Genomic DNA, 18,453 nt, shown 5'->3' on the forward strand with positions numbered 1-18,453 from the left:
ATCTCAAACATGTGGATGCTCAGTAGTGTTCAGAGTTGGACACACAAAATTAAGAAATTCCCGTGCATGGCCCGGATACTTTAAATTTCATGAGAAGTGCACAGGTCACTAAATTCCCAGAAACATCCATTTTCATGCAGTGTGTATGAAATTTCATACTCCTCCTACTGAGCTGGCGCCCCTGGGGATGAGCTGAAGTCAGCCGAGATCCTCAGGCAGCCCACTTTCCTTTGAGCGGACTGCCAGAAGAGCCTGTTCCCAAACCCAGTGTGTCACACTCCTTTTGGTGTCCCTGCTCTGTGTAAGTCATTGGGCTTCTGGGTAATGACAGAAAAATAAAGAGAACATAAAGAGTACATGAATGGAGCATGTGGGAAGAAAGCCGTCCCCTCCGCCTGGAGCGGGATTTACAGAGAAGAACAGTGGGGCTCGGTTTTGGTTCTACAATGTTCTGCGTATTTCACTATTCCCTTTGCTCAAAAGCATTATTTAGGGTGCAGTCACTTTGAGGTTCTGTGATGTGGTTTGTGAGATTTGTCTGGTCTATTCGTCCGTGATAAAGTATCCCAGATAACCGATAAAGAAGCTCTGATGGGGTTAGATCATCTTAACCTGGATGTTTGTCTGGCCTTAATAACTTGCAGATGTATACCAGATTAAAATCACGGATCTCGCTAACGATCGCTTAATTCACAGGTCTGCTTAAATAACACTTAACTAGTAATAACTAATTAAACTAAACACACTGCCATGGAAGGGTGAGACGTTCGGTCATCCGGGAGGGACTCGGAGTAGAGCCGCTGCTTCTTTACATCGAGAGGAGCCAGTTGAGGTGGTTCGGGCATCTGGTTAGGATGCCTCCTGGACGCCTCCCTCGGGAGGTGTCACAGGCAAGTCCACACGGGAGGAGACCCCGGGGAAGACCCAGGACACGCTGGCGTGACTATATCGCCCAGCTGGCCTGGGAGCACCTCGGAATCCCTCTTGGAGAGCTAGTGGAAGTGGCTGGGGAAAGGGAGGTCGGGGCCTCATTGCTTAGGATGGAGAAACGGCTTAGAAGATGTGTGTGTGTGTGTGTGTGTGTGTGTGTGTGTGTGTGTGTGTGTGTGTGTGAGAATCTGGTTGTGGCCCTACCAGAATTGAGTACGTGTTGCTGGAAGTGGGTAGATTTACTGACCGCAACAAACTGCAGACTAATCTCACATTAATACCATGAATATGGACTATATGTTAGACATTTAATCAGCAGTCTAGATTTTGGAACATGTAATCATATTGGCTCGCTGATGCTGTACTTAGGTGTTGAAATTTGGTATTAAATGTGATGGGTTGGGGCAGTCGTGGGCTGGAGGTTCGGGAACCAGCCTCGTGACCGGAAGGTCGCCGGTTCGATCGCCAGAGCCGACAGCACATGACTGAGGTGTCCTTGAGCAAGACACCTAACCCCCAACTGCTCCCCGAACGCTGCGGATTGGGCTGCCCACCGCTCCGGGCAAGTGTGCTCACTGCCCCTTAGTGTGTGTGTGTGTGTGTGTGTGTGTGTGTGTGTGTGTGTGTGTGTGTGTGTGTGTGTGTGTGTGTGTGTGTGTGTTTGTGTGTGTGTGTGTTTGTGTGTGTGTGTGTGTGTGTGTGTGTGTGTGTGTGTGTGTGTGTGTGGTGTTTCATTTCACAGATGGGTTAAAAGTGGAGGTGAAATTTCCCCGTTGTGGGACTAATAAGAGTCACTTCATCATCTTCATTAAATGAAACCAGTATTTGGTGCTGTGTTTTAATACAAAGCACTAATCATGCTTGAAGGGTAGATCTGTGCAAATTATTTATTTCTGTGTAACTATGAAATAATTACAGTACCTATCCTTACCTAGCCTCTTAACAAAAAACATTATATATAATGCTAAATTAACTTAAAACAATACAGGATAGTGTTTGGTGTTATACAGTAATGTTCGTAATGGGCTCTGTAATTATCTCTAGTCAACAAGTTCTCCATGATGGAAATTATGTTTGATGAAGAAGAAGAAGAAGAAGAAGAAGAAGAAGAAGTATTGATGCAACAGGGAATAACATAATTGGCCATAACTTTGTAGGAACAACTGTAGCATAATTACAGTGGTGCGTGTAAAAAACATCTTCTGGACTGCGAAGAACCATTTAAGCTTTAAATAACTCTAAATAAAGCCAATGCATTTAATGACGAACCCTTTGAAGAGTGGTTTGGTCTGGTTTCAGGAGTGATTTGGTCTGTCCTTCCACAAATGTGTGAAACAACTTCTGTTTGCAGTTTTGTCATCTGTGCACCATCTGAAAATGTGTGTTGACTTGGGAGTTTTGCAGATTTGGCATCCGACGAATTGAGTATTCAGCGGCTTCACAGCCTGAGATCACATGTGCAAGATTCTCTGGCTGACTTCCATTGTAGCTTTGGAAAGAGACTCAAAATTAGGCATCAATCAAAATACATCTGGAACAAACTATATTATAAATGTATTATGTTGTTATTAAATAATTTGCATAAATTAATTAGCAAAGCGGCATATTTCAGCAACCCTAGATCACTGTGTTTTAAAGCTCCATGTCCTGTGTTAACTAAGGCCGTGTACTTTGATACTATGACCTCTCGTTTTCTGAAATGTGAATGCTTTGTTATGTCGGCTAACGGATTTGCTGTTGGTGGGGCTTTTAGACTGTAGCTCTATCCTTGGCACTTTCCAGTTTCTCTTCAAAGGGTTTCATAAATCCTCACCAGAAAAAAGCACCATTGCTCATGTCATTGTCTTATAGTTTAAGATTAACAGCGTACAGCTGTGTGAAAGCGCTGTTGCACAGCAGTTTTCTTAGGCAAATGTAAATGTTTTATCCAGGAATCAGACTTTCAGCGCTGCTCAGGTCATTTCTTATCATAAAAATTATATTAACTGCTGTATGTGTGTGTGTGTGTATATATATATATATATGTTTTTTTTTGTGCACATCTAAAATTATTCAGGTGTTTTAGTGCTGCGGTTAATGGCCCCACAGTGCTCATTAGGAATTGTCACAAACAGTAGAATTACAGATGTGAGTATTAAGAATTAAAACATCTTCATCAGCTGACACCAGACTAGACCTGTAGTACTTTAGACTTGGTCTCAGACTTGAATCCAGAGAAAAGCAGTGCATGTTGGCCAGTGTGTCTGGTTTTGACATGTTCTTAGATGTAGACCAAATCTCAGTCCAGATTTGAGTTATAGGATCTACTTCACCTTTTCTTTATGTTGCAAAACTATTATGCTAAGCAATAAAACAGTCTAGCAGTCTAGTTTTACTGCAAGCAACATTGTGGCAGATCATCATAGAAACAGTAAAACTAAAAAAGAAAAAGTAACGCATTCTTAACGGGAGAACTGCAAACTTTGTATCAACCCAACATGCTGCAGCACAGAGGCCTTCATCATAAATGAAGGAACTATAAAGCAGGAACTATCATCAGTCAACCTTTTAGAAAACTGCTGGAACCACAACCTTTCATCACCTTCAGTTTAAAACAAAGGAGGCCAGCCAGTAGCAGCTTCACACAGAGGAGACTACCTTAAACATAGATGTGGTCAATATGGCAAAGACATAAAAAGTATCGCAATACTTGACGTATGTACCGAATTTTCTGACATCTGATAAGCTCTAACAGAACGCTGAAGAAGTTGTGTGACAAAACATGTTTGGTATAAAGTTTGGAGTTTTCCAGGTAACAAAGCGTTCGTCGGGGCAGTCGTGGGCTGGAGGTCAGGGATCTGGCCCTGTGACCAGAAGGTTGCCGGTTCAATCCAACAGTCAACAGTCCATGACTGAGGTGTCCTTGAGCAAGACACCTAACCCCCCAACTGCTCCCCGGGCGCCGTGGATTGGGCTGCCCACCGCTCCGGGCAAGTGTGCTCACTGCCCCCTAGTGTGTGTGTGTTCACTAGAGTGTATGTGGTGTTTCACTTCACGGATGGGTTAAATGCGGAGGTGGAATTTCCCCGTTTGTGGGATTAAAAAAGTATCTCTTAACAAGTGTTGCTGGTTTTAAATCTGCAGTTTTTTGCTTTTCACTAAGCAACTAGTTGGACAGTGAAGTGCAGATCTTCATAACCGTCATGTATACCTGACTTTGAGTGTTCTGCTCCATGAACATCTAATAAAAAGCTCTGCTCTCTAAGCAAAGCCTCATCATCAGGTGCCTCTTTCATCATCATAGTTTTTAGGAAATGGAAAATTCCAGTCTTGTGTGGCGGAAAACTACTCTACCTCTTAGCTGTGGTCAGCGGGCCACTTGTCTTATTTGAACGCTGAGAATGTGGCACAGAGGTGTTTTAGGGTTAGTGAAGTGAGTCAGAAATACCAGGAACCTGTAGGGTCTTCTGTCTGTCTCTACAACTCACTTGCCCTGCCTACACGCCTGCATATGTTCCGTAGGTTCACATTGTTTGAATAATATTGAAGGCAAAAGATATACTTTTCCATGTCTCACAATTTACTGTAAATGATGGATAATGCTTTGTAAAACACATCCCAGACATGTGAAGTCATTCACTATAAAAACAATTTCACTCAATGTCTCGAAACATTACACCATGAACATGAACCACATACTATAGTTTATAGTTTAAATTACTGGTATGGAAGGAAAGTTGAAGTGCTTTTACACAGATGGTAATACAGACACAACCATTGTCTGCTTTAGGCCTAAATGCATGAACATGTAAGAGCATTTAGACTGGGCCACAAATGAGAAGAAATTCCGTAGTTAAAAGCAGAAATGGAAAGACTTGCTGCATGTGGAGGGCAGTTAATGATTTGTTAAACAAATTGGAGCATTTTTGAGCGTTCCAGGGTTTTTCTACTTGTTTAGGTATTTTTAAAGTGAATGTTTTCAGTCAGCTGAAACATTTAATAGTCTAATTCAAATTAACAGGTGCATAAAACAATAAAGCACTAAAGTCAACAATTAGATGGTTTGCCTATAATTACGTGTGGTTAGAAATCTTTATTTATAGAGCACTTTTCATACTGGTGGCAGCTCAAAATGCTTTACAGGCAGGTAATAAAAACTATGAGTATTAATTTAAAGTCATATAAGATGATGACAGATCAAATGATAAGTACTAAAGAGACATAGAATTGACAGATAACATATATATACAGATATAACAGATATAGGCCTCTCCATATTCTCTGTGTTTTACAGAGGGTTTCTGTAGAAGGCCAGTATCTCCAGATCTGCAGATTTCCCCAAGAGATGTTCATTTTTGTTATGAATGTTTTCCCAGCCAAACCAATAATTCTCTATTTATTAAATATGGTTTAAACAACTAAACTAAAACAGTGCCTGACCGGCCTGGCCAGGATTCAAGAGGGTGGATTGTAATCTTGTGATCAATGGTGTCACAAGCTGCACTTTGTTCCATCAAGACCAAAATAGGAGGATTTTGTGCATCAGCGCTGAGCCTGAGATCATTGACATCATGAAGCAGTGCTGCCTCACCGCCGGCCCCACTCACTCATGTTTCTCCTCTCCCTGCTGTCCTCATGGGGCTTCGTCTTCATTGGGAGTCAGTGCCTTTATTATGAATGCTAAAGCCAGCAGGAAGGTGGGAAGGTTAGATATACAGATAATCTGTATGTGTGTCTTTATATCCAGATAAACAGTCGTATGCAAAGCTTTGATCACCCCCCGTGAATACTGTACTATATATATATATATATATAGAGAGAGAGAGAGAGAGAGAGAGAGACTTTAAGACAAGACTGCGTGTCCTTTCATTCTTCGTTGTTGGTGTAATCGTCCTCTCTGCTCTGCTGGCTGCTGTTTGTGTTTTGATGAATCACACACATGCGTCTCTGTCACCTCACACATCATTCTAAGTTTGGTGTGAGACATTCCAGACGTGTAGCCTGTGTTTTTTCCTGAGTGCGGAGGCTGCAGGAGACGGGGATGTGCTGGCGTTGGCTGTGTCTGTGTCGTCAGTGGGGTGGGAGAACACTGAGGAATGCTGGCAGTTGGAAGTGGGCAGCAGCAGCAGAGTCCGTTTCTGCTGAGATTGCAGTGCGTCACGGACGTGCATCCTCAGAGGGAAATCCCTGCTGTGCTCACATACACCTCACTGTCTGACTGTCTGTCTCTCTCTGTCTGTCTGCCTATGTCTCTCTCTCTCTCTCTCTCTCTCTCTCTCTCTCACTTGTATGATGTATGTGTGTCAGTGTGTGCTGGAGTTGATTTGGGATGAGTGTGTGTGTGTGTATGTTCTGTGGGGTGTTGGAGTGGTGTTGTGGTGTGTGTGTGTGTGTGGTGGGTGTGTATCGGGTGTGTGTGGGTGTGTGCAGGGTGTGAAAGTCTGGACAGATGGTTTATTTGAGTGTGTCTCAGGACATACACATGCTCCTTCAAGGAATTTTGAAAAGGAAAATTGTGAATGCGCCCCCAAGTAGTCTTCACACTGTTTGTCTATTAATACTGCACACTTTCTCTAGTCATCATATTTATATTAACAAGGACTAGACATAATAATGTTTTATATATATGTATATATATATATATATATATATATATATATATATATATATATATATATATATATATATAACATATATATATTAATGCCAAGTACCTGATAAACAGTGACACAAGACACAAGTAAAAGTACAACTAACATAACCCACCTGTTCTAAAACTAACTTGGGTAGAAATTTAAAATAGCATCTTTCAGCAAACGAGGGGAAGTTTTTGAGGCTCTGTTCTCTCCTTTTGGATCCTTCTGCTCTAAAATAAAAGTGAGAGGAGTGACCAATCTCAAAGTAGGACAGGAGCTGGACAATGTGAACATTATGAAATTAAACCCAAAAAGAAGTTAGTAACTAAATGTTGACGAATAATATATGTAATATATGTAAAAGTATACTTGAGTAGAAATAAAGAAAAGTACAAATCAATCAAAACTCTACTTGCGTACATGTGACTACGTAAACATAACTAGCTACCAGCTAATAAGAGTAGAGCCATCCTTATATATGTTTATATTACATGTGAAGAGATGAAGTCTCACAGTTTGTTTGAAACCAAACTTTTTTCCAGGTGATTTTGGACCATTTTGCTTGGTCTATTCATCGTCCAATTTAAACACAATATAAAGAGAAACAGGAAGTTTCAAATTACGGTAAAACTTCAAAAATGACGTGAGTTGTGTTACGAGGTATTGCATTGAAAGAGTGGACTCCTATAAGTACCTGGGTGTGCACCTTAACTATAAACTGGACTGGTCAGACAACACAGCTGCACTTTACAGGAAGGGACAGAGCAGACTCTACCTGCTCAGGAGACTGAGGTCGTTTGGAGTGCAGGGGGCGCTCCTGAGGACCTTTTCGACACAGTGGTGGCATCAGTCATCTTCTATGGAGTGGTCCGCTGGGGCAGCAGCATCTCCACTGCAGACAGGAAGAAACTGGACAGACTGGTCAGGAGGGCCGGCTCGGTCCTAGGGACTCCTCTAGACCCAGTGCAGGCAGTGGGAGAAAGGAGGATGCTAAACAAGCTAGCATCCATGCTGGAGAACGACTCCCACCTCATGCATGAGACTCTGGCAGCACTGGGCAGTTCCTTCAGTGACCGGTTCCTTCACCCCAAGTGTGTGAGGGAGCACTATCGCAGGTCCTTCCTTCCTGCTGCTGTGAGACTGTACAACCAGCACTGCTCCCAGTAGACCACACACACACACACACACACACACACACACACAATATACACTTACATTCAGAATGCAAACATTTTTCATTGTGCAATATGTTCCTATGTTCCAACACAGTGCAATACAGATTTCTATGCAACTCTTATTTTATTTTATTTTATTTTATTATTATCCTTATTTTCCTGTAAATAGTCGAGATTTAGCTTTAATTTTTATTATTTATAACGTTGATAAGGTTTATACTGCTTCCCGTTTCTATTACTGAGTGCATTACTCCTGTTACTCTGCTGCTGCTGTAATACTGTGAATTTCCCCGCTGTGGGACTAATAAAGGATCATCTTATCTTATCTTATCTCTTATTGACAGCAGAGAGACGTGACGGTAACAAGCAGTGTTCAGGTTGCACAAAGGTCAAAAACATAAAAATGAGCAGCATAAGGATGAATATTAACACAATGGGCAAAAACTACAGTGGCTACAATGAGAAGTCAGTGTTGGATTGTACTGAGTGTAGAAATGGAATGATGTAAATTCTCCTGGTAACCAGTCGCTGATGTCTTTGCTTTGTCGAGCCTGACTGTGAGAGATTCCATGCTAGATTGTAAAACTAGATTACTTAATTCCTTTGTAGCCAAAAGTGGTGAGCTGACCAGATGTGACCGTTTTTATCTGGAGCTGTAAAGTTTTCCACGAGCATCTTTTGCTGAGTAGATGTAAAATTAGGTGAGGAGCCAATGGCTGGCTAAAGTCAATGAATTTGAATAGCACATGCGCAGGAGTGATGCTACAGCGCTTTGTTTAGTACATTCTGGGACAAGTTGCCTATAATCAGTGCTGGACTTTTGTCCAAAGCGCACATATTTAAAATACAAGGACAAGGAGAGAACACTGTAATATAAGTTAATGTAATGTAATTAATGTGGAGAGCTTTGTTTACACGATGTAACGTCCAGCTGATGTTTTCAAATGGTGTCAAAAACTGAGAAACAACACAAAAATGGAGGTAGAAGTTTTGCTCCCTGGAGAGTTTTAGAATAAGTCATTTGAAGGGCCAGATTTTTGGAGATTTAGCAATTAGACCAAATTGTGTCCCAGTCTAAAGAAAGCCCATCCGTTAGTGATGTGATGAGGGCATCTGTATTTGGAATATGGGAACACTACGAAGGAACAATGCACAATAGGGTTCACCTGCTTCTGCAAAAGAGCTTCATATTCTCTTTCCATTATACAACCATGCAGAGCAATCATTGGATCCAGTGACTCGCACACAATGGCCACCCATATTGTCAGGGATTCATCACCATATTCAACAGTTGGCGGTCACTGTATCTTTTGACTGTTGGGAAATATAAACTCCCATTGTAGGAGAAAATGCCAACTCATCAGACTTCATGTTTCGTTTTCCATAGCTCAGGGCTACAAAGATGTGCTTTGATGTTCTGATTGTTAAAGTCCTTTATCACAGTCTAATATTCCACATTGTTTCCATCCCCAGTTTTTAAAATGCCATTTTCTGTGTGTGACTGAAAGCGTCACGCAGGACCTGCATCATTTATCTCCTTTTAGTTTCATTTTCAAGAGAAATGTATTTTTTGGCCGTTGGATGTTGGATGATTATGAATATTACACTATTATTATATGCTACTTTTTATGGGCAAGACACAAACAATAGTTGTACAATCGTAAGTGCATTTAGTAGCGTTTTGAAGCTCTCAAATAGAAAGACTGAGAGCTTGTAATCTGACTACACGCTGCATTCCTGTACCTGTGAACTCTCTGCTTCACCTGAAATAAGTTTTTTTTTTTTTTGTGCTGGCTGAGAGAACTGACATAACATGCTGGGTGGGCTGTGAGAGCGCTTATCCTTGCCTCAACATGTTTGCCCGTCTGCAAGATTCACTGTTGTGTCTTAAACTCCTCAACTGTCTTATAGTGTAAGGTTTACAGTAGTGCAAACTGATGGGAGACTCAAATCCATGCATTAGAACTGAATTCATTGTAGAAATACTGTCCATTGCAACACATCTATGAAGGTGTTATTACAGACCTCTCCCCAAACTGAGTTACTGTAGAGTGACCATCATTATCCAGAAAGTCTCTGCGTGTAGAATTGAGTTTCGCAGTTACAAGCCTTCAAAGAAAAGTTACCTGGCAGCCCCTACTAACTGACTTTGTGGAATTAGCTATATGTACACCTGCCCTGTGAGATCACAAGCAGTGGTGATTCTAGACCTTAGAGAGATTCAGTCACCCTGTTTTTCCCCCCAGGGTGGACAAGGAGGAATGAACCCTGCTTTAAATCTGGTTAACTGCCTAATGGCTATCATAGAATTATGACCACAGTAACGATTCGTCAAGTTTCCTCTCTGATGAAATCAGATTCTTAGACAAGAGCGTTCATTATGACTTCCAGTGAAGCATTTTGTCCACCTTGGACTTTGGGTGGGTATTAGAACATCTGAGTGGAATCAGTGTAGTGTTGTGTATCCTTACTCACTGGTCTGTGTTTACATCTCTGGCTGGGCTCCGAGGATTAGACACATCTTTATAATAAATTCAGCAGATTTATTTTCTGGATTGCTTTGTTTTGTGTAGCATTAAGAGCCATCTGTCGATGATGTTCTTTTTACCCTCGTGACTCGCATCCCGCTCTTTTCTCCCAAAACCTGGCCCAAAGCTTTGCGGTCTTCCCATCCCTTTTCCTGGAATTTTATTTTTTTTTGTGTGTGTCATGATAAAAACCAAACAGTCTTCTGAGAATATCTCACTACCTAAACACCGGTCTTCTTCAAAGTGCCCTCAGTGGCTTCATATATCAGTTGCGTCAGGAGTTTCTTCAAAATGTGCTGAGGGATTTCTGGGTTTAGGACTGGTATGTGGTTGAGATGCAGTAGTGTATAATAAAGTCTCCAAATAGAGCTGCCGATTAGTGTCATGGAGTCTGTGTGTAGCAGCAGCAGGGAACCACCGTGATCCTCCAGTCCTCTGATTGGCCTGGGGTCAGCTGGAATTTGAATGAATAATACTGTGGCTCAGCCGTTTCCTAATTGTGGTTAACACTCTTCTCCAATCTGCTTTCCTACAGCTGCCCACTCCAGTGTTCCCAGTTGTGGTGAAGATGGGGCACGCCCATGCAGGCATGGGAAAGGTAAGAAGAATGACGTGTTTAACATGTCACCACAGTTCACTCCATATATGGCTGCTTTGTGGGGATCTGCTAAAGAGCACTTCTTAAGAGACGTCATTTTTAATGAAAGGGCGGGTACTCAATAAATTCAGTACATGAGCCACCATCTGGACTCACAGAATGTACCTTTGAAGATTACATCTTTAAAGGTACGTCCTGTGACCCGTTGTGCAGTGGAAGGCCCTGATTTCAGTATTGCCTGCCTGCCGACTGCTTTTCAGATAACTGATCACGTAGCTTGGCATGGGAAATGACCTTCTGTGAGCCGCAGTCACAGTCGTAATTTGCAGTTTGTGTTTCCTTGTGAAGTTAGACGTGGAAGATTAGCAAACTAGGTGAATCGCCAAACATAAACAGTAAAATACAAGAGTAAATACAGTCATATCAGATCAGACAGTCCAAAATTTTTCTTTATATCTGTGTGTTGTGAGTTGGGTTAGAGCAAATATGTGGACTGTCTTGGGGCTCTGAGGAGCGGGTTGGGATCCAGTACACTGGATAATGCCACGGCACCATAGTGCTGCACTTACAGTAGGAAAGTTTAAGTATTGTGTCTCGTTAAATATTGCCCAATATAAATCTTCTCCATTAACGCCAATGTCCCCAGGGCCGTAGGGCTGGCTAATTCTGCCGATACTCTGTACTGTAAAGGTGATAATGTGGACTTTCTCTGACCTTTCAGAGAGGCTGCCTCAGAAGTAAGCTTTAGCAGAGTACTTCAAAATTCATAAGGAAACACATGTGATAACATAAACGAAAGAAGTTCTAAAAAAATTTTTTTTTTAGTTTAACAAGATTTTCTATCAGTGTTGCCCAGTGAGTTGAGCTGAAGTGCTCTCATTAGCATTTTTCTGTATGCTTGCAGCCTCGCAGATCTATTGTGATGATGTTGAGCACTTCAGTGAACATCACAGAATGCAGGTCTAAAGTCTGTAATGCCGCAAGGCCAGTGTCCAGAGAATTAGATTGGGCATACACTCACCGGCCACTTTATTAGGTACAGTTAACACAAATAGCTGATCAGCCAATCACACGGCCGCAGCTCACTGCATTTAGGCCTGTAGAGGTGGTCAAGTCGACTTGCTGAAGTGCAGACCGAGCATCAGAACGGGGGAGAAAGGGGATTTAAGGGACTTTGAACGTGGCGTGGTTGTCAGTGCCAGACGGGCTGGTCTGAGTATTTCAGAAACTGCTGATCTGCTGGGATTTTCACGCTCAACCATCTCTAGGGTTTACAGAGAACGGTCCGAAAAAGAGGAAATATCCAGTGAGCGGTCAGTTGTGTGGACGAAAATGCCTTGTTGATGTGAGAGGTCAGAGGAGAATGGGCAGACTGGTTCCAGATGATAGAAAGACAACAGGAACTCAAATAACCAACCAGAATCTCTGAGGAACGTTTCCAACACCTTGTTGAAAGTGTGGCACGAAGAATTAAGACAGTTCTGAAGGCAAACGGGGGTCCAACTAGCAAGGTGTACCTAATAAAGTGGCCGGTGAGTGTATAACTGGCGTTATTGGCAGCAGTGGCATGTCAAGGACAAGCTAACCTAGTAGAGAGCAAGCTGACTAATTCACCTACCATAAACAGTAAACCTACAAAACTAGAGCTAGTCCTGCCATCTAATACAGTCTCCTGACTGACTGCGTATCATTTAGTCTTTTCTTTGTTCGAGGAAGAAATGTTTAAAGGTTTGTGCTTAGATGATACCAAATTTTAGGATTTTCTCCTGTTTGTTTCTCAGTGCAGTTATAGGAAACCCTGTCGCTTCAGAGGTCAAGACAGCCAGATTTGGTAGCTCTGCTGGCTGAGGACACAAAGTTTCTTGATGCTTGACATGAAGGTTGCTTGCAAAATTTGTTCTCAAAACTGTTTTTTTACTCCTAATTCCACTGCGATGAATGTGCTTTTGCTTGCGAAATGTCAGTGACAAAACCTAGTGTAATGGGGCTTGTAGCAAAGTTTTTCTTTCCAGCTCCACCAAGTCCACCTGGCTCTCTTATTAGAAATGCACAGTAACACATTTCTTGTTCCATACAGACACCAATACTGAATCTTGAGTGTCAGACAGTACCAATCCCATCCATAACCCCTTAATTGGCAGCCCCAAGGTTTCATTTCAAATGTAACCTAAGGAAAGCTCAACCAGTTTGCCCAGTTTGTTAAAACCAGTTTGTTAAAAACTACTAAGCTTTTTTTTAGCTTAGGGGCAGTCATGGGCTGGAGGTCAGGGATCCAGCCCCGTGACCGGAAGGTCGCCGGTTCGATCCCCAGAGCCGACAGCACATGACTGAGGTGTCCTTGAGCAAGACACCTAACCCCTAACTGCTCCCCGGGTGCTGCGGATTGGGCTGCCCACCGCTCCGGGCAAGTGTGCTCACTGCCCCCTAGTGTGTGTGTGCTCACTAGTGTGTATGTGGTGTTTCACTTCACTGATGGGTTAAATGCAGAGGTGGAATTTCCCCAGTTGTGGGACTAATAAGGGTCACTTAATTACTTACTTTTTTAATTGAAGCACTTCACTTAAAATGAGCATCTAAATTGAGGCTGTCTTGCTCAAAGACCTCAAACACTCTACTACCCCACAGGAAGAAATACACAGCTAACAACGTTTAGATTGAGTCAGATTTCGTTTTTTCTAATTGATATCTGATGTGGCTTTTTCTGTTCATATTAGCCCTTATACAGTTTTTAGTTCCCCTTCAGGCCAATCTTTATCTGCTGCATCTATAGCAAAAAAAAAAAAAAAACAGACCATAAATAAATAAATAAATCATCAGCGCCTCCCTATTGACTTGCAATTATACACGTTTTGACTCAAGATGTTCCCGGTTCTTTACTGATTACAGAGAAATGTCTCAAAATTATTATTGCTGGTTATCAGCCATATGACACACGTGCAGCTGATAGAACTTTAAATGCTGGAATCTGACCTCAGATGTCACGGAATAATTTAATATACAGTTTTCTCATGTCCTCCATGCCTAACATGCATCGTGCACCGACAGCTGCAGATGTTTTGTGTGTGTCTGCGCCATCGCATGTATTGATTTCTGTTTACGTTGGTGTGTGTGTGTTTGTTGAACAGGGCTTCAGGGTGGAGAGCGCTAGCTTTTATGAGCTCAGTTCACATGTCCCTGGTGAGAGGGAGGGGGCGATGTTCAGGGGATTTCCCTCTCAGAACTTTCTAGAAGAGAACAAATTATACAATAATACCACCAGCACTGTACTGTAGTACAGCCACAAGGCCTGCCCAATTAACCATTTGTATGTTGAGGTTTATGGCCCTTCAGGATGTAATTTTATTTAATTACAGTGTAATAATTCATGAATTTCACAAAACGAACAGAAGATGCTACAAATGCGACATTCGACTTGTGTTAGCAGCATCTGATTGCTAACAGTCTTAACATTTAAATAGATTTTTTAATTTGTGCTGATACCAAAGTCAGATTACAGAAGCAGCAGTGACATGCAGAACGGGTTTTCCCATGGCTAGAAAGGAAGTTATGTGGAGTCGGTCTTCAGTCTGGAGAACCTTTAGTCCAGAAGTGGGGAACTCTTCCTGAACACTTATTCTTCTCCATCTATAGAAGGTAGGCAGGGTTTCCTTGAGCAAACAGGAACCTGTCGCGGTACAGAATGCATTCCTCTTGTCCTCAAGCTGACCCCCTGTGCCCCGATCATGAGGCGCGAATGCTGGGGAAGCGGCAGGGAGGGGAGGGGCATCCGCTGGAGGAGCGCCACCTACCCTTGTTATGTCACTTTTTTAGAAGGCTTGGGCGTTTGATTGCAGTTACTGAGAACAGTCAAGTGCCAAATCCTCTGTAGCCACTTCAGGATGAGTCCCAGTTTAGATTTGTAGTTTACCATATTGGAAAAAATTATGATATAATTAGTTATATATGCCACAACTTTTGCACAAGTCACATTTTACGTTTAGTTTTTTTCCCCCATGATGTTAAATTCAGCAAATAAAAGGTAATTTGCACATTGGAATATGCAGATTCTCTGTAGAGGATGTGTTCACTTACAACTACGCCGCTTATCCTCCTGGGCCGCGGGGGGTGCTCAAGCCTATCCCAGCCCTCATTGGGCAGAAGACAGAAAACAACCTGGGCAGGTCAACAGTCCATCACAGGGCAGGCACACAGACATAAATATCCACACACTCTCTATGTTGGACCAGGGACGCCCAAACCGTTACACAATGAGCAATAAAGGAAGTCAAAAAACATGTCAAGTCCTACAAAAATCCATGATGAACATTCACAAGTGTCGTGCCATATGAAGGCAAGTTTTTTGTATACAAGCTCTGAGACCAACCTTTTCATCTTGACACATCAAAACACAAGGATTTTAATGGTTTATCCCTAAAAGCCAAAGCTTGGTGTAACCCCTAAAATCCTGATTTTATGCCTAAGGATTGTGTATTTTTTCTCCTGTTGGTAATTGTGCTGTTGTTTTCACTCAGGTGTATTCATTTAGTTACGCACTAAAATTTGAGCTACTAAAACTTTATGGCCACGTTTGTGGACGAAAGAATATGTTCGAATGTGTTCCATCAAGTATCAGAAGAGGTCACACTATAACTAAAATATAATGGACTTAATTGCTTTGATGACCTGTAGTTCTCTGTTGTCCGGCTGAATATTGTGGCATGTAGTGCAGCTTACATACTGCAATAATTTTATGTAAACTGTTTTTATTTCCCAGTTTAGTTTAGTCTTATTGAAAGCAAAACAAATTGTATCAGTAACAAAATGTGTTTGTTTTATGACTTTGTAGTTTTCTTGTTTAGCACATTTATTCAGATCAGTTGCCGCCAGGAATTTTCATTTTGGTGCATAGCTAGTATTAATATTCATTACTTCTAATAACTGTAGGGCTACAAAATGCACTTATTTGATTGTGCCTAATAAAGTGGACTGTTAATACATTTGTGCATAAACCAAAAAACTGTAAGCATCATGCAAAAACATGTCTAAATTTTCACTCTATCATTACAACAAAGATAGCGTATGAAAGCTGGTCTGTATTTAAATTGGCAGAGCAAGCAGTGCACCAGGCAGCAGCACAAACTTTCTATTTTTCCTACAAAATTATGCAGTAGTTTGATGATGGAAGGAAATGGTCTGCGTTCATAAGTAAGGGCTTGCTATTTAGACCAATATCCTACCTCAATCAAAGAATTCAGAAGCAGAGATGCTCTGCTGTGTTTGAGCAGCGTGGGTCTAGGGATGATGGTCTTAAATAGACAGCAGTTCAGCATCATTCTGTGATGAAGGACAGAGGTATGGTTGCTCTGACATTACTGAAGATCATAACAGTAGTTCCTGGACTCCTGCACATAAAATACGCAGACTTTAACGAGGGATGGCAGGAGCTCGTCCTTTCAGAAGCAAATAAATGGTCTACCTTATTCACAGGTGCTTCAGTCTTCCATTCTGAGGCTTTTTGGTTTCCTTACCTTCCAGTCTAGCAGTTCAGTTTAACCACCATGCGGATTCATTTAAATGTGTGTGGTAGCCCTCAAGACATATGTCAGCACGCCAGAGTCGTAGCTGCTCACTCTTTAAATACTGTACTGAGCTTTTCCGACTTTTCCAAGATGGTCATTTTCTCTTTCTTGGCATTTGTTTACCACCTTAAATCAAGGCACGGTTTTGGGTTTGTTTGGTGTTGTCTGCCAGCGACAATTCGATGCACTTTGTTTTAATTATTATTTCTACTAGCACCAGAAGTCAGAAGGCACGGCACATTACTGTTACCTGGTGCTTCTACTACATATAGCGTGTGGTGTTCCAGTGCATCTCCGGTACGTCCTAATGATCCTTTCCTCTGTGTGTAGATAAAGGTGGAGAATCCGAACGACTTTCAGGACATCACCAGCGTGGTGGCTCTTGCCAAAACGTACGCGACAGCTGAGCCCTTTGTGGACTCCAAGTACGACATCCGGATCCAGAAAATTGGCAACAACTACAAAGCATACATGTACGTATTGGTTTACCAGCTCTGTGAGTAAGCGGGACAGTCCAGAATGCCTGAATGAACCGTGAAATCTTGAGATACATCATCAGTTATTGTATATAGATAATTACAGCATATAATTTATGGCATATAATTATTCAAAATGCTTGAAATTTTAAATGAAATACCCCAAAACCTGTTGGTGTAGTTTATGAAATTTACATAAGGGTTGTTATTGTTATGTTATTATATATGAAATAACACAAAATAACAGGGGAAATGTTGCGAAAATGCCCCCATTAAAAACGTCATTTACTGTAAAATGAAGCGATAGTCGTTCATGAGCTCAGTCAAGATACATAAACCTATGTACTGTTAGAGGAAATAAACTGGAACAGCATTTCATTTTATTTTTGGAAGCACAAAAAAGAAAATGGTTAAAATGGGCCTGGTAAGCTTCCCGGGTGAATATTGCATCTATTTGCCATCCAAGTTTTACAGAATATGTCATTTACACTGATCAGGCGTAACATTATGCCCTTGTTTCTGTGCTCACTGTCCAGTTTATCAGCTCCACTGACCGTATAGCTGCACTCTGTAGTTCTACAGTTACAGACTGTAGTCCATCTGTTTCTCTGATACTCTGTTACCCTGTTCTTCAGTGGTCAGGACCCCCATGGACCCTCACAGAGAAGGTACTGTTTGGATGGTGGGTCATTCTCAGCACTGCAGTAACACTGACATGGTGGTGGTGTGTTAGTGTGTGTTGTGCTGGTACGAGCGGATCAGACGCAGGAGTGCTGCTGGAGTTCTTAAACACTGTGTCCACTCACTGTCCACTCTATTAGACGATCCTACCTCGTCAGTCCACCTTGTAGATGTAAAGTCAGAGACGACAGCTCATCTGCTGCTGCACAGTTTGTGTTGGTCATCCTCTAGTCCTTCATCAGTGGTCACAGGACGCTGCCCACAGGACGCTGCCCACAGGACGCTGCCCACAGGACGCTGTTGGCTGGATATTTTTGCTTGGTGGACGATTCTCAGTCCAGCAGCAACACTGAGGTGTTTAAAAACTCCAGCAGCACTGCTGTGTCTGATCCACTCAGACCAGCGCAACACACACTAACACACCACCACCATGGTGTTTAGTTATGTTTATTTATGTTTATCCCAGAATGTAACAACTACACCATTAAAGGTGGAATGGAAAATACAAATAAGAAGTTCTTATTGCTTCTTCTCAACATTTCCAGGGACAGTAACTGTGCATTAAAACATGCAGATGTGTGGGGAACCGTAAAGCATATGCTAACTTAAACTTAGAAAATCGTCAAAATGTAATCTGATCAGGGGTGCCCACACTTTTGCACAGGGCTGTATGTGTGTGTATCTTACAAACACTTAAGAGACCAGATTTCTTTCACACTCTGTCCTATTTAATGTGTTTATTCGGCAGCCCAGCTGTGGGACATGTTCCTTATATGTCTATTATATTTAACCATAGATGATGGCTGTGTTGACCAGCTGCAGAGGCAAGAGCAGGAGGTATGAAACCTCAGGCTTTATAGAGACACAGACAAACAGATGTCCGGCCAGCACA

General features: G+C 42.0%; 1 protein-coding gene across 1 annotated transcript in view; it reads left to right on the forward strand.

Moving 5' to 3' along the window:
- syn3 (synapsin III) overlaps positions 1–18,453 on the forward strand; it is a 163,790-nt gene that overhangs the window by 117,424 nt on the left and 27,913 nt on the right. Inside the window, exons 7-8 of the mRNA XM_037542375.1 lie at positions 10,784–10,846; positions 16,735–16,877. Coding sequence (XP_037398272.1) covers positions 10,784–10,846; positions 16,735–16,877 — 206 coding nt within the window. The remainder of the gene's footprint in view (positions 1–10,783; positions 10,847–16,734; positions 16,878–18,453) is intronic.

This window comes from Pygocentrus nattereri, chromosome 11 (genome assembly GCF_015220715.1).
Source record: "Pygocentrus nattereri isolate fPygNat1 chromosome 11, fPygNat1.pri, whole genome shotgun sequence".
NCBI classification, from domain to species: Eukaryota; Metazoa; Chordata; class Actinopteri; order Characiformes; family Serrasalmidae; genus Pygocentrus; species Pygocentrus nattereri.